Below are 18,207 nucleotides of genomic sequence, written 5' to 3'. Positions count from 1 at the left end.
AGATGTGTGGAAGTATCCATGGAATCAAAGGGAATTCTGTTACAATCAGTTGTTTTTTAAGTTACTTGTACAAGGAACAGAATGTAGTTCATTGTAATTCGTATATGGGCCACTACTTGTAACCATTAAGACACTTTGGCTTGAGTTGTTTTTTGTTTATTTGTTTGTTTTAGTCAGCCTTCCTATTAATCTCTTCGAAGCGGAACCTTGGGAGGTTCAATACCAAAAGGAATAAATTCGGAGTGACAGAAGAAGTAAAACCGAAAAAGTACAAAAATACATACCCTCTGTGGACTCTGCAAAACGTTGGGGCGTTGCGAGGGGGGAAGAAAGAAAACGAATCAACAGTTAGAAAGGAAGGGGGTAGTTTAAGGTACAGCTAAATATTTATAACGCCTTTACATTTCAGGGTGTAGCTGCAAGCGGTGTGCCTTGAGTCCTAAACGCTCTTTGCTATTCCGCATTCGCGGCGAGGCTGAAGCTTCCAGAGAGCCTCGCTGCTTCAACCTAAAGAGGTTTGCTCAGACGTAAGTACCATTCAGCCCAGAGGGACGTAGTCCCAGGTGAAGCCTGCCCAGGACTGCACCTTCCTTCCTCTCTTTCCCATTTTCAAGGCAGCTGCCGCGATCCTTGGAACAGCTAGACTGTGGAGACATCCATCTTTCTCCCTCTCCCTCTCGATCAAGGTTAGATCCTCAGCCAAGGCCTGCCTGCACTGGGGGGCACACTGGATCAAATGGATCAACTACTATCCGGTTAAATCAAAGCACGTGGACTCCTTGAAGGGGGGGGGTTGGTGATGGGAATTTTGCATAGCGCAACGCAAGCAAAGACCCCATACTGAAAAGAATCATTTTTAATACTGCAGTTTAGTCACATTTGTGTTGGCTTTTTTCTGCTGGTTTCTCTCTGTCTGTCTGTTTCTCTCTCTCTCTCTCCCAAAGAGTAATTACATTTTTTTGGAATAATTTTAAACCAAAAGGTCCTGCAAATTAGGACTTTTACCAATTGCTCCGAGATCCATCCCACACTTTGCCATCTTGCGTGGGCTTCGTTTGGGGGCGCCAATGAAAGGGGACTCGTCCGTCCAAGGAAATTTAGAATGGGCAAATTTCCTAAGCGGGAAGATGCAGATAGTGTGCAGTCCTAATCACCAGAGATCCGGATGGAGCTGCTAAAACCAAAAGAAGCATTTCCCCGTTTGCAAAGGGACAGGCGGCACCTAAGCGCACGCATTTGGGTTACAACCTAACCTTTCCCTATGCGTGTCCTGGGGGGGGGGGTGTCCTAGCATTCGCTCTCCTGCAAGGCATTGGTCTCCTGATAGCGCCTGCAGAGATGACTAGAGGAGGAGGAGGAGGGCTGTGTGTGACTCACTTCTCCAGGAGGGCCAAGGCGGTGGTTGGATTGACGCGCAGGTACTTGGAGCTGGGCTGCCCGTAGTCTGCTAGGTAAGTCGACCAATCCCACACCATGAAGAGATCCAGAAGCTGAAGTGGGGGGGGGGCGAGAGGGGGACACACACAAAGTGACGTTAAGGGCCTCTGGGGTGTGGAGTTTCCTCTCGCTCCCAATGGATGTGGCGACTTTACCCCGTCTCCTTCGACCACCAACTTTCATCCCGCGTTAGGAACAGCTCAAGATGCACAACACGACCCCCCCCGGGGGGGGGGGAGGAAGAAAGCAAACGAAAAAATGGAAATATGCTTCTTTCGTCGTTTTAAAGCAAGCCATTAAAAAAAAAATCCCCCGTTTTTTCAAGGCAGAGAGCCCCTCGAACCAATTTCTAATGGTATGAGAGTCATCAAATGTAACATCCGCTAATGCTAACGAGCGGGGCTTTGGCCCACAGCAGTTTATGCCACGAAATGTATCGCATAACCCACCCACCCTGGTGAAAGGCGGGAAATAAGTAAATAGGCAAAATCGAGCATAGAAGGAAGTCAATCACAGAAAACAGGCACGAACCGAGACCAAGAGGGGGCCGAGAGACTTCAGAAATGCACTCCAGACTTTCGATAAAATACGGAGGCGTTATAAAACATGTCTATACAAATAAAAACCCCACTGGCTTGGATACCCCTCATTTTCCAGGGGAAGATGAGCTGCATTTCCAGAGAACCTTAGTATGTAAAGCTCTGCCTCTATTTCTATTTTTCGTATTTTCCACAGCCATTCATGGAGGGCGGGAGGTTGGCTATGCTCTGTGTCATTAATGTGAACAACAATAAAACCATACCAAATAGAAAGAAATTGGTCCTTATTTTGTGGACCTCTAGCGGCTCTAAGTTTATATGTCCATTTTTCGAGTAGGATCGATTCCCACACCTTCGTGCGCCATTAAGAAATATCTTCATTTGTTGAGTACTTTTAAGCTTGCCACAAGGCACTGCTGTGGTTTTTTGTTGCAACACAGAACACAGCTTAGTACCCCTTTCGGGGAAGCGCGCATTTCAGCGCTCCGCCTTACAAAGCCTCCGTTTACAAACGCTGTTCTTACACCTTAAAACGGGGGAAAGTGACCACTCAAGTTCCACAGATAATGCAATCGAAAAACTCGTTAATCAGAAAAATTGTTGGGCACCTCTCCTTCGTTTTAACGGGGGTATGCTTTTCATACCAAAATTAAAACGCGTTTGAGTGGAATATGAATGTTCGTTCCAATGCCTCTGTGCGCCCTGCTCTTCCCAAAACACGCTTCAAAAGTAGCCTTTATTTAAAGTACTGGCACAAGGAAACTGGAGGCGAGGAACAGAAGGAGCCGGGATAAAATAAAATAAAATTGGATAAAATAAAATCCCTCGGGAGGGACCTCCACCCCGGCTCCTTCCAGCTGCCTTTGCTCGGCTCATAATATCCAGCCGGAGCTGCTGTCAAATCTGCGCGTAATCTTTTAAAAGGCGGCGTGACTCTCGCAGGAAAGCGCCGGGCCCCGCCGCCAATTTGAAGCCCTAATCCCCTCTAAGCCACTTAAACCCAACTTCCGATCCAGGTTTCTCATTGTTTCAAAACTGCCAAGCCCTTCACTCGCTACTTGGGGCGCGGATCGTCTTCCTTCCAGCCCCGGCGGTTTCTGGAGAGCAGGTTGTTTGGCGGCTTTGAAGGAGCCAAGGAAAAGGTGGGGAGGAGTGGCCAAGAGGAGTTTCTCGCACGTTTATTCATCTGCCCATTATCAGGGCTCGGTTTGCCATTTCCTTTTCGCCTTAACCTGGAGACCGTGGGGCAAAAGGAAGGCGCGCGTAGGAGAGGAACGGCGGGGTCCCCCCAGCCACCTACACTTGCGCCGCCTCCGGGGGCTTTTTGACACTCCCAGAGAGAGATTTGCAAGGAGCTCCGGTCTCTCTGAGGCCCTCCACGGTTTCCCCACGGTGGCCCTCCCAAGTCGAGCGGAATCTTCTTCAGCCGCCTAAACTCGAAACCAGTTCCCTCCGGAGGAGGAGGAGGAGTGGGAAGGATGAGCGGCGCTGGATGCCAAGCAGACAGCGGCCGGGGACGTGGGAAGGCTGACGCTAGAACTGTCTCACTAAACCAGGGATGCTCAAGTCCCATCAGCCCCAGCCAGCGTGGTCCAACAGCTAAGGGTAGAGGCAGGCTAGAGGTTACCCTATCCCGCTACACTTTGCGAAGGCTTTCCTCCTTCCACGCCTCCAGTCCCAAGGCTGGGACTTTCCTTCTTAACTTACACCTGGAGTTTCATGGGAGCCCAGGCAGGGATGAAGGAGGAGTGAGTCAAAGCGGTCCTGGGACCTGTTTAGGGTGCCATCTTCCCTTGTCACTGACTGCAAAGCCTGAGTGCACTGCAGGGGTGCCAATTTGAATAAAATATTGTGGGGGCCCAGGTAAGCCCCACCACACATAACCGATCACATGACGCAGTGCACACATATCATTTGAATGGGAATGCCCATCAACTGTGGGGGAGCCCAGCCCCCTCAAATATTTTATTGTGGGGGCCGAAGCCCACATGGACCCTAGGAGTTGGCTCCTATAGTCCACCATAGATGGCAAGGATGAAAGACAAGAGGTTGCTTCCAGCTAGACTTGAGGCCCGGCTTCTCCTTTGCTTAGAAATTAAAGCACTGCCTATCCCTCATGAGGTCCAGAGTCAGGGGAGAGGAGACTTCACAAGTCTCCTCCAGCTCATCTCCCACTGGAGGCCGGTTATTTCCATGTTTTCCTAAAAACAGGCCATTCCATAGATTATTGTCACAAGTCACGCTTCAGTCTGGCAGACACTATCTAAAAAGCCAGAGTCTCACATCTCTCTCTTGCTATTTGTGCCCTGCGCGGTAGGACAGATGGAACTTCAAGCCAGTGCAGTTTTTCCACATCTGCCTCAGAGACCAATTTATAAAAATAAGAGATGTCCCAAATTATGAGTGGGGTCAGAGGACAACATAGGGAAGCACCTCAGCTGGGCAGAGCCATCTGCAACCTTCTTTGAGCCATTTGAATTCTCTTGGCCACAGTGGGCAACTCCTCATTCCTGATCACCTCCCCCATCCTACCCTATAACCTCTTGGCTTCAGAAACCATAGGGAAAACGAGCCCTGCATTTCCATAGCATGCCAACCCTACCCTTTTCTGCAAGGTCTGAAGGAAAGACACATGTATGCAAACATGTTTTAACTAGTATGAATGTGGGCACTTCTGAGGTGGTGATGATAGAAAGAGGGGGAAGCCCATGCCTGAGCAGTAACACTGCAAGCTCTGAAATGTCATTCCACCACCCCAAATAAACCTTTAAGTCTGATTGCTACATACCTGGTCTAATTCACAGACCCTGGTTTCTTACCCATCATTACTATTCTTACCCATCATCACCCATCATTGCACCCCTATTCTACTCTTAGAAAACAGAAGTAGGAGAGTATAGTTAAAGTGTCAGAAGGGGTAAATAAATCATGTTTGGTGTCCTTGGATTTCGCTTTAAGAAGAGCAAAATCCAGGACTAATCTGGATTTGTCCATGACCCTACAGAACAGCAATTTCATGTGTAAGACATTTCTTCTGCTGAGCAGCAAGACCCGTAAGTGTAGCATCAGAGTGTAGAATTTCATTCACCACATGCTAAACAGGTTTCTTGACACTATTCATCTTGGTCGGACTACTCAGCCTATGATAGTAAGCACACTGACCTGGAAGTGAGCATTGGGATTAATGGGTCTTTACTTCCAAATAAGGTGCTTATGACTCAGGAGTTCGTTTTTGTTGGTAGTGCATCTTCATATTTAAAATAAAAAATTAAAAACAGGCAAGAAAAACACACAAAATGGCCTGAAGAAGCAAAGCGTGGTATGCTGATGAATCAAAAACCCTCAAGAAAACTGCTGGTATACATCAGTAAAAATAAAATAAAATCATATTCAGGATTCAGAAGACAAAAGCAAGTTCAGAAGCATACATCTTACTTAACATGCAATTTTTCACCAGAGTTACCCAAAGGCGAAAGAAAGGAAAGTTTTACTCAATAATATTTGTCCGAATGAAAATGTCCAAGAATCAATTTATGGTAATGTCTTCATATCTATCACCAAAACCAATATTTTGCCCACAGAAGCTCCATAAGAAACTCTCAGCCATGAAACCCTTTTGAAATTTGGTGACACTCACTTTACTAGCATCACTTTCCAATTTTAATCTGATGTAGGATATCCTACATAAATGGTTCACATGCTGCTCATATACAATTGGCTCAGTTTACAGTACAAAGTTCTGGAATAACTTTCTGTGTAAACTTACAGCAGGAGCATAAAGAGCGAAATCGTACAGCCATCAATGTTTCTGTCCTACAAACCGTATTAAGAGCATTTTGCATTGGAAATCAATATGAAACATTAATTCAACAGCAAACCTGAAAATCCCTGCTGTGGAATTAAAATTTCGGTTCTTGCAATGTATCTCAGACTTCATAGTCTCTCCATTTAGCAATCCGGGCATGAGACTGCAAAATAAGATGTTTCCATTTTCTAATGCAGGTTGATTAATGTAGTGGGTTTCTGTATTTTTCATCATTCAGATAGATCAAATCAGTGCACTGGATAATGGAAAGCTTTGGCATAGCAAATGACTTCCCCCTGTTTTCAGTTCTTCCCTTGGCAATCTCTAAATTAAAACATTACTCATCTAGTCATAGAGATGCACAATCTGGTAACGAGCACAACAGGCCACCCATTCTTGCACCTCAACCAATTTGCCTGTCCCACCCTTTAATGTGTTTCTTGGTGTGTTTTTATAGTAGACTAATTAGCGCAGTGACAGTTTTTTTTCTGGAGCGCTTTCTAACAGTGCAGCTAATTAGGCTCAACCAAACACCAGATTTATTTTGGTGAGGCATACTGAAGTGCCTGTGCTCTTTTTGTTTTCAAACGGAGAAAATTACAATGGAACCTGCCATGCAGGGCCGTCCCTGCCACTAGGCAGAACTGAAATGAGGCCACTGCATCAGGTGGCAGAGACTGGAAGCAATGGGCGCCCTGCACACTCATAACTAGCCTGTTGCGCCCTCGTGTTTGGCAAAGAGCACCATCTCATTGCCAGTATCAAAATAAAATGCAACTGCTAGTCCAGTTGGCTTCTGTAAATGGAAAAGTGGGGAGGGGGCATTTTGCCCTTTGCCTCAAGCAGCAAAATGTCTAGGGGTAGCCCTGTCTGCCTAGTTATAGCCCCACCCAAAGAGGGTACCATTCACAGTGTGTGACGTTTCCTGGGATACTGATGCAGCATATTCCCATATACCGTATTTTTTGCTCTATAAGACTCACTTTTTCCCTCCTAAAAAGTAAGGGGAAATGTGTGTGCGTCTTATGGAGCGAATGCAGGCTGCGCAGCTATCCCATAAGTCAGAACAGCAAGAGGGATTGCTGCTTTCACTGCGCAGCGATCCCTCTTGCTGTTCTGGCTTCTGGGATTCAGAATATTTTTTTCCTTGTTTTCCTCTTCCAAAAACTAGGTGCGTCTTGTGGTCTGGTGCGTCTTATAGAGCGAAAAATACGGTACTTTATCATGCCTCTATGATTGTGTTAGCTACTGCACCACGTCTCCAAGTATCCAAGTAGACATTGGCAAAATGTTTTGCAGAAGGCTGATTAATCAAATTGGGGGGGGGGTGTCACACTTCAGACTATCCTGATGTATCATCCTTGGGTATTCTTGAAAGAAAACTACACATATCCATTCAGATATAATGCAGGCCGACTGTGGACTGCGCAGGGTGGCTATTTGAAGAGTAATGCAGGTACCACTCCTCAGATTTATCAAGATCTATGCAAGAAACATTAAAGCTGCACTACTCAAAATACTTCAGATAGTTCCACTGTTTAAAATGACACTTACTTTCACATCCAGTTCAAAGACAACCGAGGATCCTATGCATGTTTACCCAGAAGTCCCCCTCTGTTCCTTAGAGTTTACACTCTTAGGAAATGTAGAATGTACAACATGTAGGCATACAAAAACCAGCCTTTAAAAAATCACACGCATTCTGCATCAAGAGAAGCAGAACACATTCTGTAAAATGGGCATATTTTTGCACAATTCTGTTTGCATTAGTAATGGGACAGAGCAGGGAGCTAGGCAGGACGCTGAAGCTTTGCCCCCGGACCACAGAAAAGACCAATTATCCCCACATGCTTTCAAGAAAATTTCTGCAGCCACCCAAAATGGGGAAATTGCTTCAAAAAGAAAAAGGAAATTGGGAATTCTCAGGATGCCGAGTGTGTATCCTGCGTCTCCCTTTTGTGGAAAATAACCAAACAGACCATATAAATATGGAAAACATATATAGATAAGCAAAATAGATGTACTTGAATGGCATGCATGTGCCACTGTATTTTCTGCTTTTGGTACATATCCTATATGAACAGGAACAACCTTCAACGCCATCGCATCAGCTCCAGCCTCAAAGAGGAGCAGCAGGAGGAGAGTAAGCAACGGCAGAGGATGTAATCGCATCCTATGCTCAGCTGAAAGGTTACACAGCAGCCTCATTAATTCTAGAAAGTTTCTTTTTTTCTGAATGCCACAGCTTTACATGCTGCGGAAGACCAACACGCACAAGCAAATTACATAAGCAGTCCAATTATAAACTTCCCTCTCCCCTCCGGAGGGCAGGTTCAGGGGTTATGTTGGGACAACTCCCGGGTGAAGATGGTGCAGATAGAACAGCGAGCTGCAGCGACAGCAGGATGGCTGCTTGGTGCTATTACACACTTATTCTTTGTCTCACTCTCAGCTTCGCACCTTGCTGTGCGTAATGGACTTTGACAGCATGTATACTGTATGCTGTGGGTGGGCAAGAGCTGCCTGGTGACCTAGTCTTTGCAACCATGTCCTGGTCACCTGCATATGATTTGGCACTCAGGCAATGCACCGTCAAGACAAGCAATGGGATGGGAGGCAGCATCACTCCCATATGTGCCTGTAAGCCATTTCAAGGAGCATCTGTATGGTGGGAATTGCATCTGTTCCTCATAGACTGATATGAAGAACCTTTCCATCAGTTCAGCTTACATTAATACGCAGAGAAAGGCAGGGTATTAACCATCCTTCACAGCTTCTCCAAAAACAAACAAACAAAAGATTTGATTCACTTTACTCACTATTAACATGACTATTTCATGCCTTCCTGTTTGTGGTATGAGGTTTCAAAGGCAGCTGGCAGTAACATTAGTTATTTTGTCCACACAAGGCTGCAGAAGATAATCAAAGTGGTTTACTGGTACATATATATCATTTGAACTCTCAAGTCCTTGACACCTGCAATTGCTATTAGCTTTCCAGACTTCCTATGTAGTTGTCATCTGATTAGACTTCAGAGTCAATAGTAAATACAGTGGTTTAAAAATATGTCATATGTTTTAGCCCTAGGCACAATAAAACCCAGGTATTAAAATATCTCTTTAACAGGATAGTTCTGGGAGTTAAGATGAGGGGGACTGGGCATGAAGGATTTCAAAGATTTGTAATCAGGCGCTAGTAAAGCTACTGTGGGGGCACGCTAGCCGGGGATTTTTGCCCTGGTGAAGCCTTCAGAGGGGCACCATTGAGGCGCCCAGCCTGTGTGTGCACACACAAGTGTGTGTGTGTGTGTGTGTGTGTGTGCGCGCGCGCGCCAAGTGTAATAAAGCCTAGATTCACTCGTCAAATGCATAGACCTAATTTAGAAAATGAAGCAGAACTATTTCTATTCATTTGCTATATGAATTAGGGAAAATACACTTTACCAGTATAATCGTATACATGCTTAATCAGAAGTCAGTCCCACTGCATTCAATAGAGCTTACTCACAAGTGAATAGGCATATACGTCTAGGGTATCTAGTATTCTCATTTCAATGAGCAGCTTTCACAGTTAGATCTAGGATTGGTGTGACATTTTGCAGTTATGTCCGTGGAAAGGTCCAGGTTACAGCATCCAGGTATTCAATAGGATCTAGCAAGTTGTTATCTCACTTCACTTTTTACCTCGCTTAAAATAAAAATAAGATGCATTTGCTTAAATCTAACAACACAAAGGAAAAGATAAAGTGGAAAGTATGCTATATAATGCATCTGAATGAATTAAGTATGAGAAATTACTGTATGCTATACAGTAATCCATTATATACAAGATGCTAGAAAGTCACACACTCAATTTGCTTATGACTGGATATGTATAACAATCTATTAAAAAAAGAATGTCAGTAGGGACAGGGAACAGGGGAGGCCATTGAAATATATATATATTAATATTTATTGGTCATCTTTGGGAGTAAAAACTCAATTGAGTTTCCATAATAAGATAACCAAAGGGTTTTTTTGGGGGTTTTTTAAGTTATAAAACCAGCAATAACAAAAACATACATCAATATAGGAGTGTTTGTGTAAGAGAGAATGTGTGGGAATATGCATACGTGTGTGTGTGTTTATATATTTGTAAATTAGACACTGTGTGTGTGTATGTGCGTGTGTGTGTGTAGTTGTGTTCTTGAAGAGGTACATGACGTAATGCCTGTAATCTTTTCTGATTTGGCTCAAGATGCTACTGTGACTCAGAATTCATCAGAGGAAACAGAGTGTACATGTTCATTTCCACTGAAACAGTAGAGGCATATAATCCTAGGAGATTTAAGTCCTGTAATTAATATAAAGGTGGAACAGGAAAAGAATTTGAGGGCAAGTCCAATCAAAAGGCAGATACATCTGCCAAAAATATATACACCAGCTTACAATTGTTTATGGGGATGTCAGTGTTTTGAACTTTTGTCTTAATTGTTTCCCAGACTGTGGCACACAGATCTAGTTAGTGTGAATATATGTGCTATTAACATGGTTGTGCTCTACACTAGTTCCCAATTTTGAGCCTTTCCACATTAGCAAATGTTGGCTCTGGGACACAGTGTTAACTTTAAAGTATTTACTTGGAGTTGCTTTTTTAAAAAGTGGCTGTCCTTAACTGCCTAAATATATGCTAAATGCATTGGGTTGGATCCAGAGGAAGTTAGTTATGCACTACTCATAACAACTTGAGTCCCACTGATTTTGGAAGAACTAAAGCACAACTAACTTCCTCTGGATCCAACCACTGATGACTTGCTAGATGTGCACGTTAAGATCATCATTTTCCATAGATGAAAGGAGCCTGCTGCAACTTCATTACTCCTCTCAAATTCAATGCATTTCTAAGGAAAGCATTGCATTAATGGTATGTCAGACAAAGAAAAGGTGGGGAAAATTAAGACAATTAATGGAAAATTAATGTTATCTGTCCTCTCAGGATTCATTTTCTTATTGCACCTAACAAGACAGACAGCTAGAGAAGGACAAGAATAGAGGGGCAAGTAATATCATAGTAAAGGAAACACACACAATATATACATACTTTGAAAGACACTAGAAAAAAGGCATTATATGCAGGCATGTTTCGCATAATCAAAAAATGAGGTTTTAGGGTGTCCATCTTTCCTAAACAATGTTTAGCTAAACCTGAAAGGCACATTCTCGTGCATTTATTCTTTTAAGACACCAAAAAGGTAACGGAAGTGTGAAGTCCAATTTAATGCAACAAAAGTGGCAGATAATGCTACATACTGTAGGAGGAACAGGAAATAATGGGCTAAATTACTAAACCACAGGTACACATTCTCTGACCACATTCGTCTTAGAGTTACTGAAGATTTCAGAGTCTGAAATCAAAATAAGGAAAAGATTTCCTGGATTTCAAGATCTCTCACATTCAGCCGCATCTGAAATGGTCTTTCAAAAGTCCCAGGTCTGCATGAAACAAAATTATGGCTCAATCTGCTTTTGTTACTGTGTCTTTGATGCTCTGGGAGAAGGGTTCTCTGTCGGCCCTTGGATTATTCATAAGCAGAGCAAACACTTTTGCTGAACGAATTTATAAGCTTGCCATAATCATGAGCTTTTAAGCAATCCTGGTGGTGTTTTTTTTGTTTTGTTTTGTTTTTGGATTTGCTCCATCAAAACACAGCTTGTCAACCTTGCGAACAGTTCCTGGCATGTTCTTAATCCAAACGGTCAGAGCTTTGCTATGAGCAGCTGCTTCCATTTTAAGAACCTGCCTTATATACCAAGTCAGTCCATTGGTCCATCTGGCTCAATTACGCTCACACTGACTGGCAGCAGCCCTCAGACAAGGAGACTGTCTCTTCCAGCTCTACCTCCTGGAGATGTCAGGGATATTTCCTGTCCAGTTCCTCTCCTCTCACTAAAAAGGCTGGTATAATACTTGGAAGAGAGAGGACTCATTCTCTTACTTTCCAATGGTTTGACATTTTCACCACCCTCTCGCCTTAAATGCAGAACTGTTCAATGCTGAGCAGAGGGAGAGGGATTAGCTTCCAACATTTTACAGCTACCATCCTAACCTCTCCTGTATTCTGTTCCTCCTCACCATAAGCTTGGCATAGGTAAACAGACTGAACTTTCAATAATAATAATTTATGACAAGTTGCTCACCTACACAAGGAAGTGCCCAAGACTTCCAAGCAGGCATCTGATGCCCGTTGGCGAGTGGGACACTACAATCATATTGTCGGCATAAATTCAAAGTAGCCTAAGAGAAAACAGGTAGGAAATGAAGCCCTTCTAAATTGACTACTATACTATCGATATAAATGTCAAATGGAAAAAGAGCAATAACTCAAGCTCCCGCCTCCTCCTATGGAAAAAGATACGCCATCTGTAAATAATCCCTTTTGACCGTATCATGGGAGGGAAATTTCTTGCAACAGGTCTGGGGTATAGTTGAACTATCAACAGAAGCATGGCTATGGAATGGAGGAGGATCATATGCAGTGGGAGAGGGAGCTCCTTCCACGCACCACCCATGATTGTACTAGTAGCAGATGGTTGGGGCTTCCGGTCCCACCTGCCTTAATGGAGGTAGCTCCCATGACAGTGGGGGGAATTGTTGGTGAACAGAAAGCAAGGACGACAGAGGGTAAATCACCCTTGCAAATTCCCCCCAGGGACTGGGGGGAATGGGCCTCACTCACAGTTTGTCTCGGTACCTGGCTCTTGCTCCGGCATGAAATGTGGGAGGCAGGGAGGTGCCGAGTGCAAAAGCACTTTGCCTGGCGAAAAGCCTCCTATGCCGCCATTAAGGAACAGAGGTTCTCTGGTTAATTGGCTCTTTAAAGGACTTTAAAGTACCAGTGCATGATGGAAAATGGTTGCAGCAGCACATTATGGAACATATCAGCTACATACATTCTAAAAAAATGTTTAGGGGTACTCTCATTTTCCTACTCATATTGAAATACTTCCCCTCAATGAGGGCAAACTTAGATTCACAAAATGTTTAGGGGTATGCATCCCCCCAGAAAAAAAGTGCTGGCTACATGGATCAAAGGTTTGAATCGAGATAAGATTTTATTCAATGTGAGAGTCAGTTGGGAGGAGGGAAGCCCACGGTTTGTTTATTCCAAGTTTCTTTTATATATTTATGATTCAGCAAGCCTCTCCGGAATACAAAACAAAAAGATATTTACAAGTGAGGAAGGGACATTGGAGTAATATTGATATGAACTGTGGGAAAACTGTTTGTGATCTGAAATGAAGAAAGGAGGGGAAGCTCAAGTATGACTGTTGGAAAGACAGCATAATTCCCCTCACCTCTGATTCAAAACAAAAGACAAGGAAAAAGAGACTGAGATTTGTTTGTGCTACTGATGGAAAGCAATCCAAAATAATGTTTAATTGGGCCATAAATCTCTAGCTGAAGGAAAAGAATTTGGGGGCTGTGATAAGAATGCTGCAGAGATTCTGGGAGTTGGAAAGGAGTATTAAAGTGCGTTCGAAAACTGCCCACCTTTTCCTAGGCTAAGGGGGAAATGATGAAGATCTGTGACATGTTTTACTGGTGAGACAGAATGGTTTATAGCAGACAGTCGCCTGTTCTGAGACATTGAAGCAAGGGTTGGAGAGACAAGACCTCTGAAAAACTTCAAGATTCAGTTCCTCTCGAAGTCACGATTGGAGAAAACAACAACTAGGAAGTGAAAGAGACACCATACAGTGGTACCTTGGTTTACAAACTTAAACCGTACTGGAAGTCCGTTCTTAAACCAAGGCGTGCTTTCCCATAGCAGCAGGGGACTCAATTTACAAATGGAACACACTCAACAGGAAGTGAAACATGTTCTTATTCCAAGGCAAAGTTTGCAAACCAAAACACCTACTTCCGGGTTTGCAGCGTTCTTAATCCAAGTTGTTCATAAACTAAGCTGTTCTTACCACTGTATATGGACAGAAAGAATCTCCATGAACATAACAGTTCTCACACACAGGGCAGAATGAAGATAATAGTTTGAGTTCCTCACTTGAAGCTATAGATTTACATATTGTAACATGAGAAATGGAAATCATTAAATATGTAGCTGTTGACTAAGGGATTATTGTTATAACTGAAATGTAATTGACATGGAACGCAGTGATATAAGATCGGAAATGCACCCAAACCATCATGCAGGAGCCACTTTAACTAAAATTGGAAGTTGATTGGCATTTTGATAATTATATAATTTAGGAATTAATTGTTATTGTTATAATTTGGCTGTTATTGGGGGTATATTGGAAAATAATTATTAATATATATATATATAAAAGTAATGAATGGTGGGGTGGGGAGTGGTGGTGGTTCTTATTTGACCTTCTGCGGACAGGGAGGTCAGCACTGTGCAAACATACCAGCAGGAACACGATGTTGGCTCCACCAGGGTGCTCGCACAGCGCCACCTTCCTTGTTGCCTTGCGCCTCCCACTCTCACTTCCCGCAAGCTTCTCGCTTCCCGCAAGCAGCGACTCCACCATTTGACTGTACCAGTCTTTAACTATGCTGCCAGTGTAAGTTTGCTGGCAGAGCTATTCCAGCTCTGCCAACAGAGCACTATGCCAGCAACTGTTCCACAAGATGGAGATGCACCACTGGCCAGCACAGCAGGTACCTGCAGGTCAAGTCCTTCAGCTACTGGACCTCAATTATAAGATTGTGCTTTTAATGCAATGTATTATTTTCTCAGTGGCTAACTGGAGCCACCCAGGTGTGTCACTCAAGTAAAACATATATACAGTATTCAGATGTAAATTTAATATTGATTAATTGTTTTAAATGGTCATTGTCATTGTCATGGTTTTTATGTTTTTAAGTTGGTGGATTTGTTTCAATCTGCTCCTAATATAATTTTCCACATTTGTAATTGGAGTTGTTGTTTTTCAGAGATTAATGCAAGTTCCCTTGAGTGCTACAATACAATGGTCCAATATAAACTAAATAAAAAAATGTATAAAAAATAGCGTAATAAATGTTTTTAACAAAAGTCTAAGTACATTAAACCTCTATTAAAAGACTTATTATTTTCATGGATCTATACATCTCTCCTTATAACTTGTTTGCCCTAGATCTGATCAAAATCATTTTTCCTTTATAAAAGTTCCTCTAAAGTTTCTGATTTTAATACCGTTAAAATTTTAACAAACATTTTGTTGTCTTCATTGCATTATGCTTAGTACTGGAAGTATTATTCACTGCAAAGGTCCTGGTGTGCCTGTTAATTTATAACAATAAATAAAAATACAATAAAATACTCTCTGTGAGAGAACATATACAAAGAATTGTACATGGCTTTTATACATAGGATTTGAACACAACTGCATTTTAAAGTAATATTTTCTAATAATGATTCGTTCCCAATGCATTGGTTAAAATCAGTGGCAATTGTTTCCCTGTAATATGCTTGGGACTGACGTTCTGCTAGTCTGTCTATATTATAAGAATAGTTATCTCAGCTACTGGATGGTCAAGAGACAATCTGGTAAACCTGATCCCATAAATTAAAAAGGCATATTCGTGCAAGGCATGGGGGTAAGTGCTAGATCCAAGAGAAGTCTTTGAATTAGCTATATTTTTAAAAGTTCTGTTCCTTTCTAACATATAGGTGCTTGGAAATCCATTTGTTGTATCGGCTGCCCAGTAATGAGTTAACTCCCTGCTATTTGAACCCTCAAAGAGCTAAGGCTGAACCCTGCAGCCTGACTAGTATCAAAAGAACAAAAGAATATGTGGGAAGACATTTGTGTGAGGAATTCCTATAGCTGACCCCAAGTTATGTGCCCCACTATTTGAACCTAATTCACATCTTCAAATACACCACTCAGCGGTTTAGCTGCAAGATAAAAAGGACATTTGTTGCTTGCTTTGAATAACCTTTGGGGTTTAGGATTTTCTTTCCTGTCACTAGATTCCTTTAGGTTCAGTTTGAAAACTGTAGGTAACAAGGCTGAATTTTGATCCAGATTATTTGTTAACTCTCATTGTCCTTAAGTGATTTTGGCCAACATTTCAGCTATTCTTCAGACATAAGTGACCTTGTACTGAATGTCAATTTTTTAATGTATAAATGAGAAACTCACTGTGGTGCATTATAATAGGAACACAGTCGTGTGTAAGCTACTCCACATATAGTGAGGTCCCACTAGCTTGCTCTTTCAGGTATATTCAAGTCCCACACATAAAAGCCATACAGTATTCTTTGTAGATAGTCCTTTGAGGAGTACAGCTCCTTCAAGACAGTTAGCTGGGAAAGAAAAGCAACAATGGAAATGCCATATGTGCTGGATTCATTCATGATCAAACTCCAAAATAATTAAAGAAGATAAGGTTCTATATACAGCTAGAAGCTCATTTGCAGATTAATTTTAATTAACAGAAATGGACTGAAATGTCCACAAAGAAGTTGTCCAACAGAAGTTGTAAGTTGAATATTTGTTGTTGTTGTTGTTTAAAAAGGTTATAAGTTAAAGTCCACATCCCAAAATATTTATACCCGTGAGTACTAGTTATTCAGATTTACACAACTTTCCTCCAACCAAAAAATTGTACCCAATGCTTAACAGTTTTATTATTAACCTGTAATCAATCAGATACTTCTAGACCTGATTGCATGTGTAATTACCATTTGTCAGATACAATTTGCCTGATAAACATGTCAGAACACTTGCTGCTTAGTCTGTTTCAACAGGTAAATGCTGCCTTTCCACAGCCTCCGGGCGTAATTAACAGAGGGGGGGAAAGGCTGTTATAAAAACACACAGAAGCTGATTCACTGAGCCAGGAGTTCACAGCATGCAACCTGCCAAGGCCTATTTCATGGCCCTCCATGCTTGCCTGAGCACTTATTGAGTTCCAGCCTGCTGTGACAGGGCAGTGGTGGCAAGCTCTGAAGGACGACAATGTTTGATGGGGGGGGGCGGGATTTCCACATGAACTTCAGGAAGGGACAGGACTAGGCCTCTAATGAATTCTTTGAAAGAATGGATGATAATATCAGCTAGTCCCCCTCTAGAAGCAAAGGAAGCATATGTTAAAGCAGAACCATTTTCAAGGGGCAGAAAACATGTATGTTTGGCACTCCAATCCTAAACTCAGGTGCTTGTACAACTATGCACACCCATTCCCCTCTGTGTTTGTTAGTGGGACATGGTTTTCAGCCGCTTAACATAATAAAGGAGGATAAAAATTGCCCATTGGTTGTGGGGTGAATCCATCCTTTGCATGCAAAAGGGAGGTGCACGTTCAGGGGTAACTAAACGCACACCGAAGTTGAGATCCAAGGCACACTTTTATTTGGAAGCAAGCTCCATTAAAATAAATGGGGCTTTACTTGCAGTGCTCAGGGTTAAGCATGCTGTTTTCCTTGGCAGATAACCGGGACTCATCAGGGTAGGGAAGATTTGGGCCTCAGCCCAACAAAGCTTGTAAAAGTGTATAGCCCTGCACTATGGGGAGCGAGGAAAGAAATCCCTACCTGACCTCTGGATAACCCAAACAGGAGATTAGCCCATTTCCAAGCAAAGTAAGTTGTCACACTGTTAGGCCAATTGCTTCTATTGACATTTTGCATAAACATCTTACACAGGATGACCAGAAAGGACTGTTATGCCATTAACGTCTCCCCCCCCCTCTTTTTCGCTCTTCTTTCTTTCTTTCTTTTTTAATACCTAAGCTTTTACAGAATAAAGGCCTTTCTGAATTAGGGATAACAAAAGGGTCAAAAGGTCACAAACATTCTTTTAAGTAGGTACAAATCTAGAAAGTTTAAATTCATTGGAAAGTGCAAATTAGACCTTTTTTTAAAAAAGTACAAAACTCGGCACATACCCTAGATTGTTGAAAGAACCCATCAATTCAGCTTACTTTAACTTCGATGACATGAATACTTATGTCAAAAACTTTAGGTTACCGTAGACTGCATTTTTATTATTTACTTTAAAATATTCAAAGCTATTCACATACTCTTTAAGAAAAAAGGAAAAAGGAAAAGGCCAAATTGCTCCACTTGCTTAACGGAACAGATAAGTTGTCACCATTCATGAAGTACTGGCCCCTACACATAAAATGTTAAAAAATAAATCAAACCAAAAGATAGCATTAAAAAATAAAAGAAAACCCCGATCACTAACACAGCGGTATAGTGTTCTGCATAAGACACACAAAATATGTTATAATCTTGTTAGTTTTATTTTGGCTTTGATCAGAGATGGAAACAATCTCTTTTTAATAGTATGAAAGCCTCCCGCTGGGAACTGCAGATTACAGCTAATTGCTAAATTCTTTGAAATTCAGCTATAATTGATTGTGACCTTCTTAATTAAAAACCTAAAAGGCTGGCCAACGTTTCCTCCTAAAGTAACCCCTGCTAAACATATG

At 42.3% G+C, this 18,207-nt stretch overlaps 1 protein-coding gene across 13 annotated transcripts in view; it reads right to left on the bottom strand.

Annotated features, from left to right (window-relative positions):
• Positions 1-18,207, bottom strand: part of EXOC6 (exocyst complex component 6) — a gene marked incomplete at its 3' end in the record, with an annotated part of 92,166 nt that overhangs the window by 1,648 nt on the left and 72,311 nt on the right. For 3 of the 13 annotated variants that reach the window (XM_081192174.1, XM_081192177.1, XM_081192172.1), the window contains 2 exons: positions 1,378-1,490; positions 285-296 (listed from right to left, as the gene is read on the bottom strand). In XM_081192174.1, the coding sequence (XP_081048300.1) occupies positions 285-296; positions 1,378-1,490 (125 nt within the window). Of the gene's footprint in view, positions 1-284; positions 297-318; positions 1,147-1,373; positions 1,491-18,207 lie in introns of those variants that run through there. The other 10 variants (XM_081192168.1, XM_081192178.1, XM_081192176.1 and 7 more) reach the window with 7 other exon arrangements.

This window comes from Podarcis bocagei, assembly GCF_964188305.1.
Source record: "Podarcis bocagei genome assembly, chromosome: 4".
NCBI classification, from domain to species: Eukaryota; Metazoa; Chordata; class Lepidosauria; order Squamata; family Lacertidae; genus Podarcis; species Podarcis bocagei.
The sequence above is the reverse complement of the archived record's forward strand: the minus strand, read 5'-3'. Positions and strand labels throughout refer to the sequence as shown.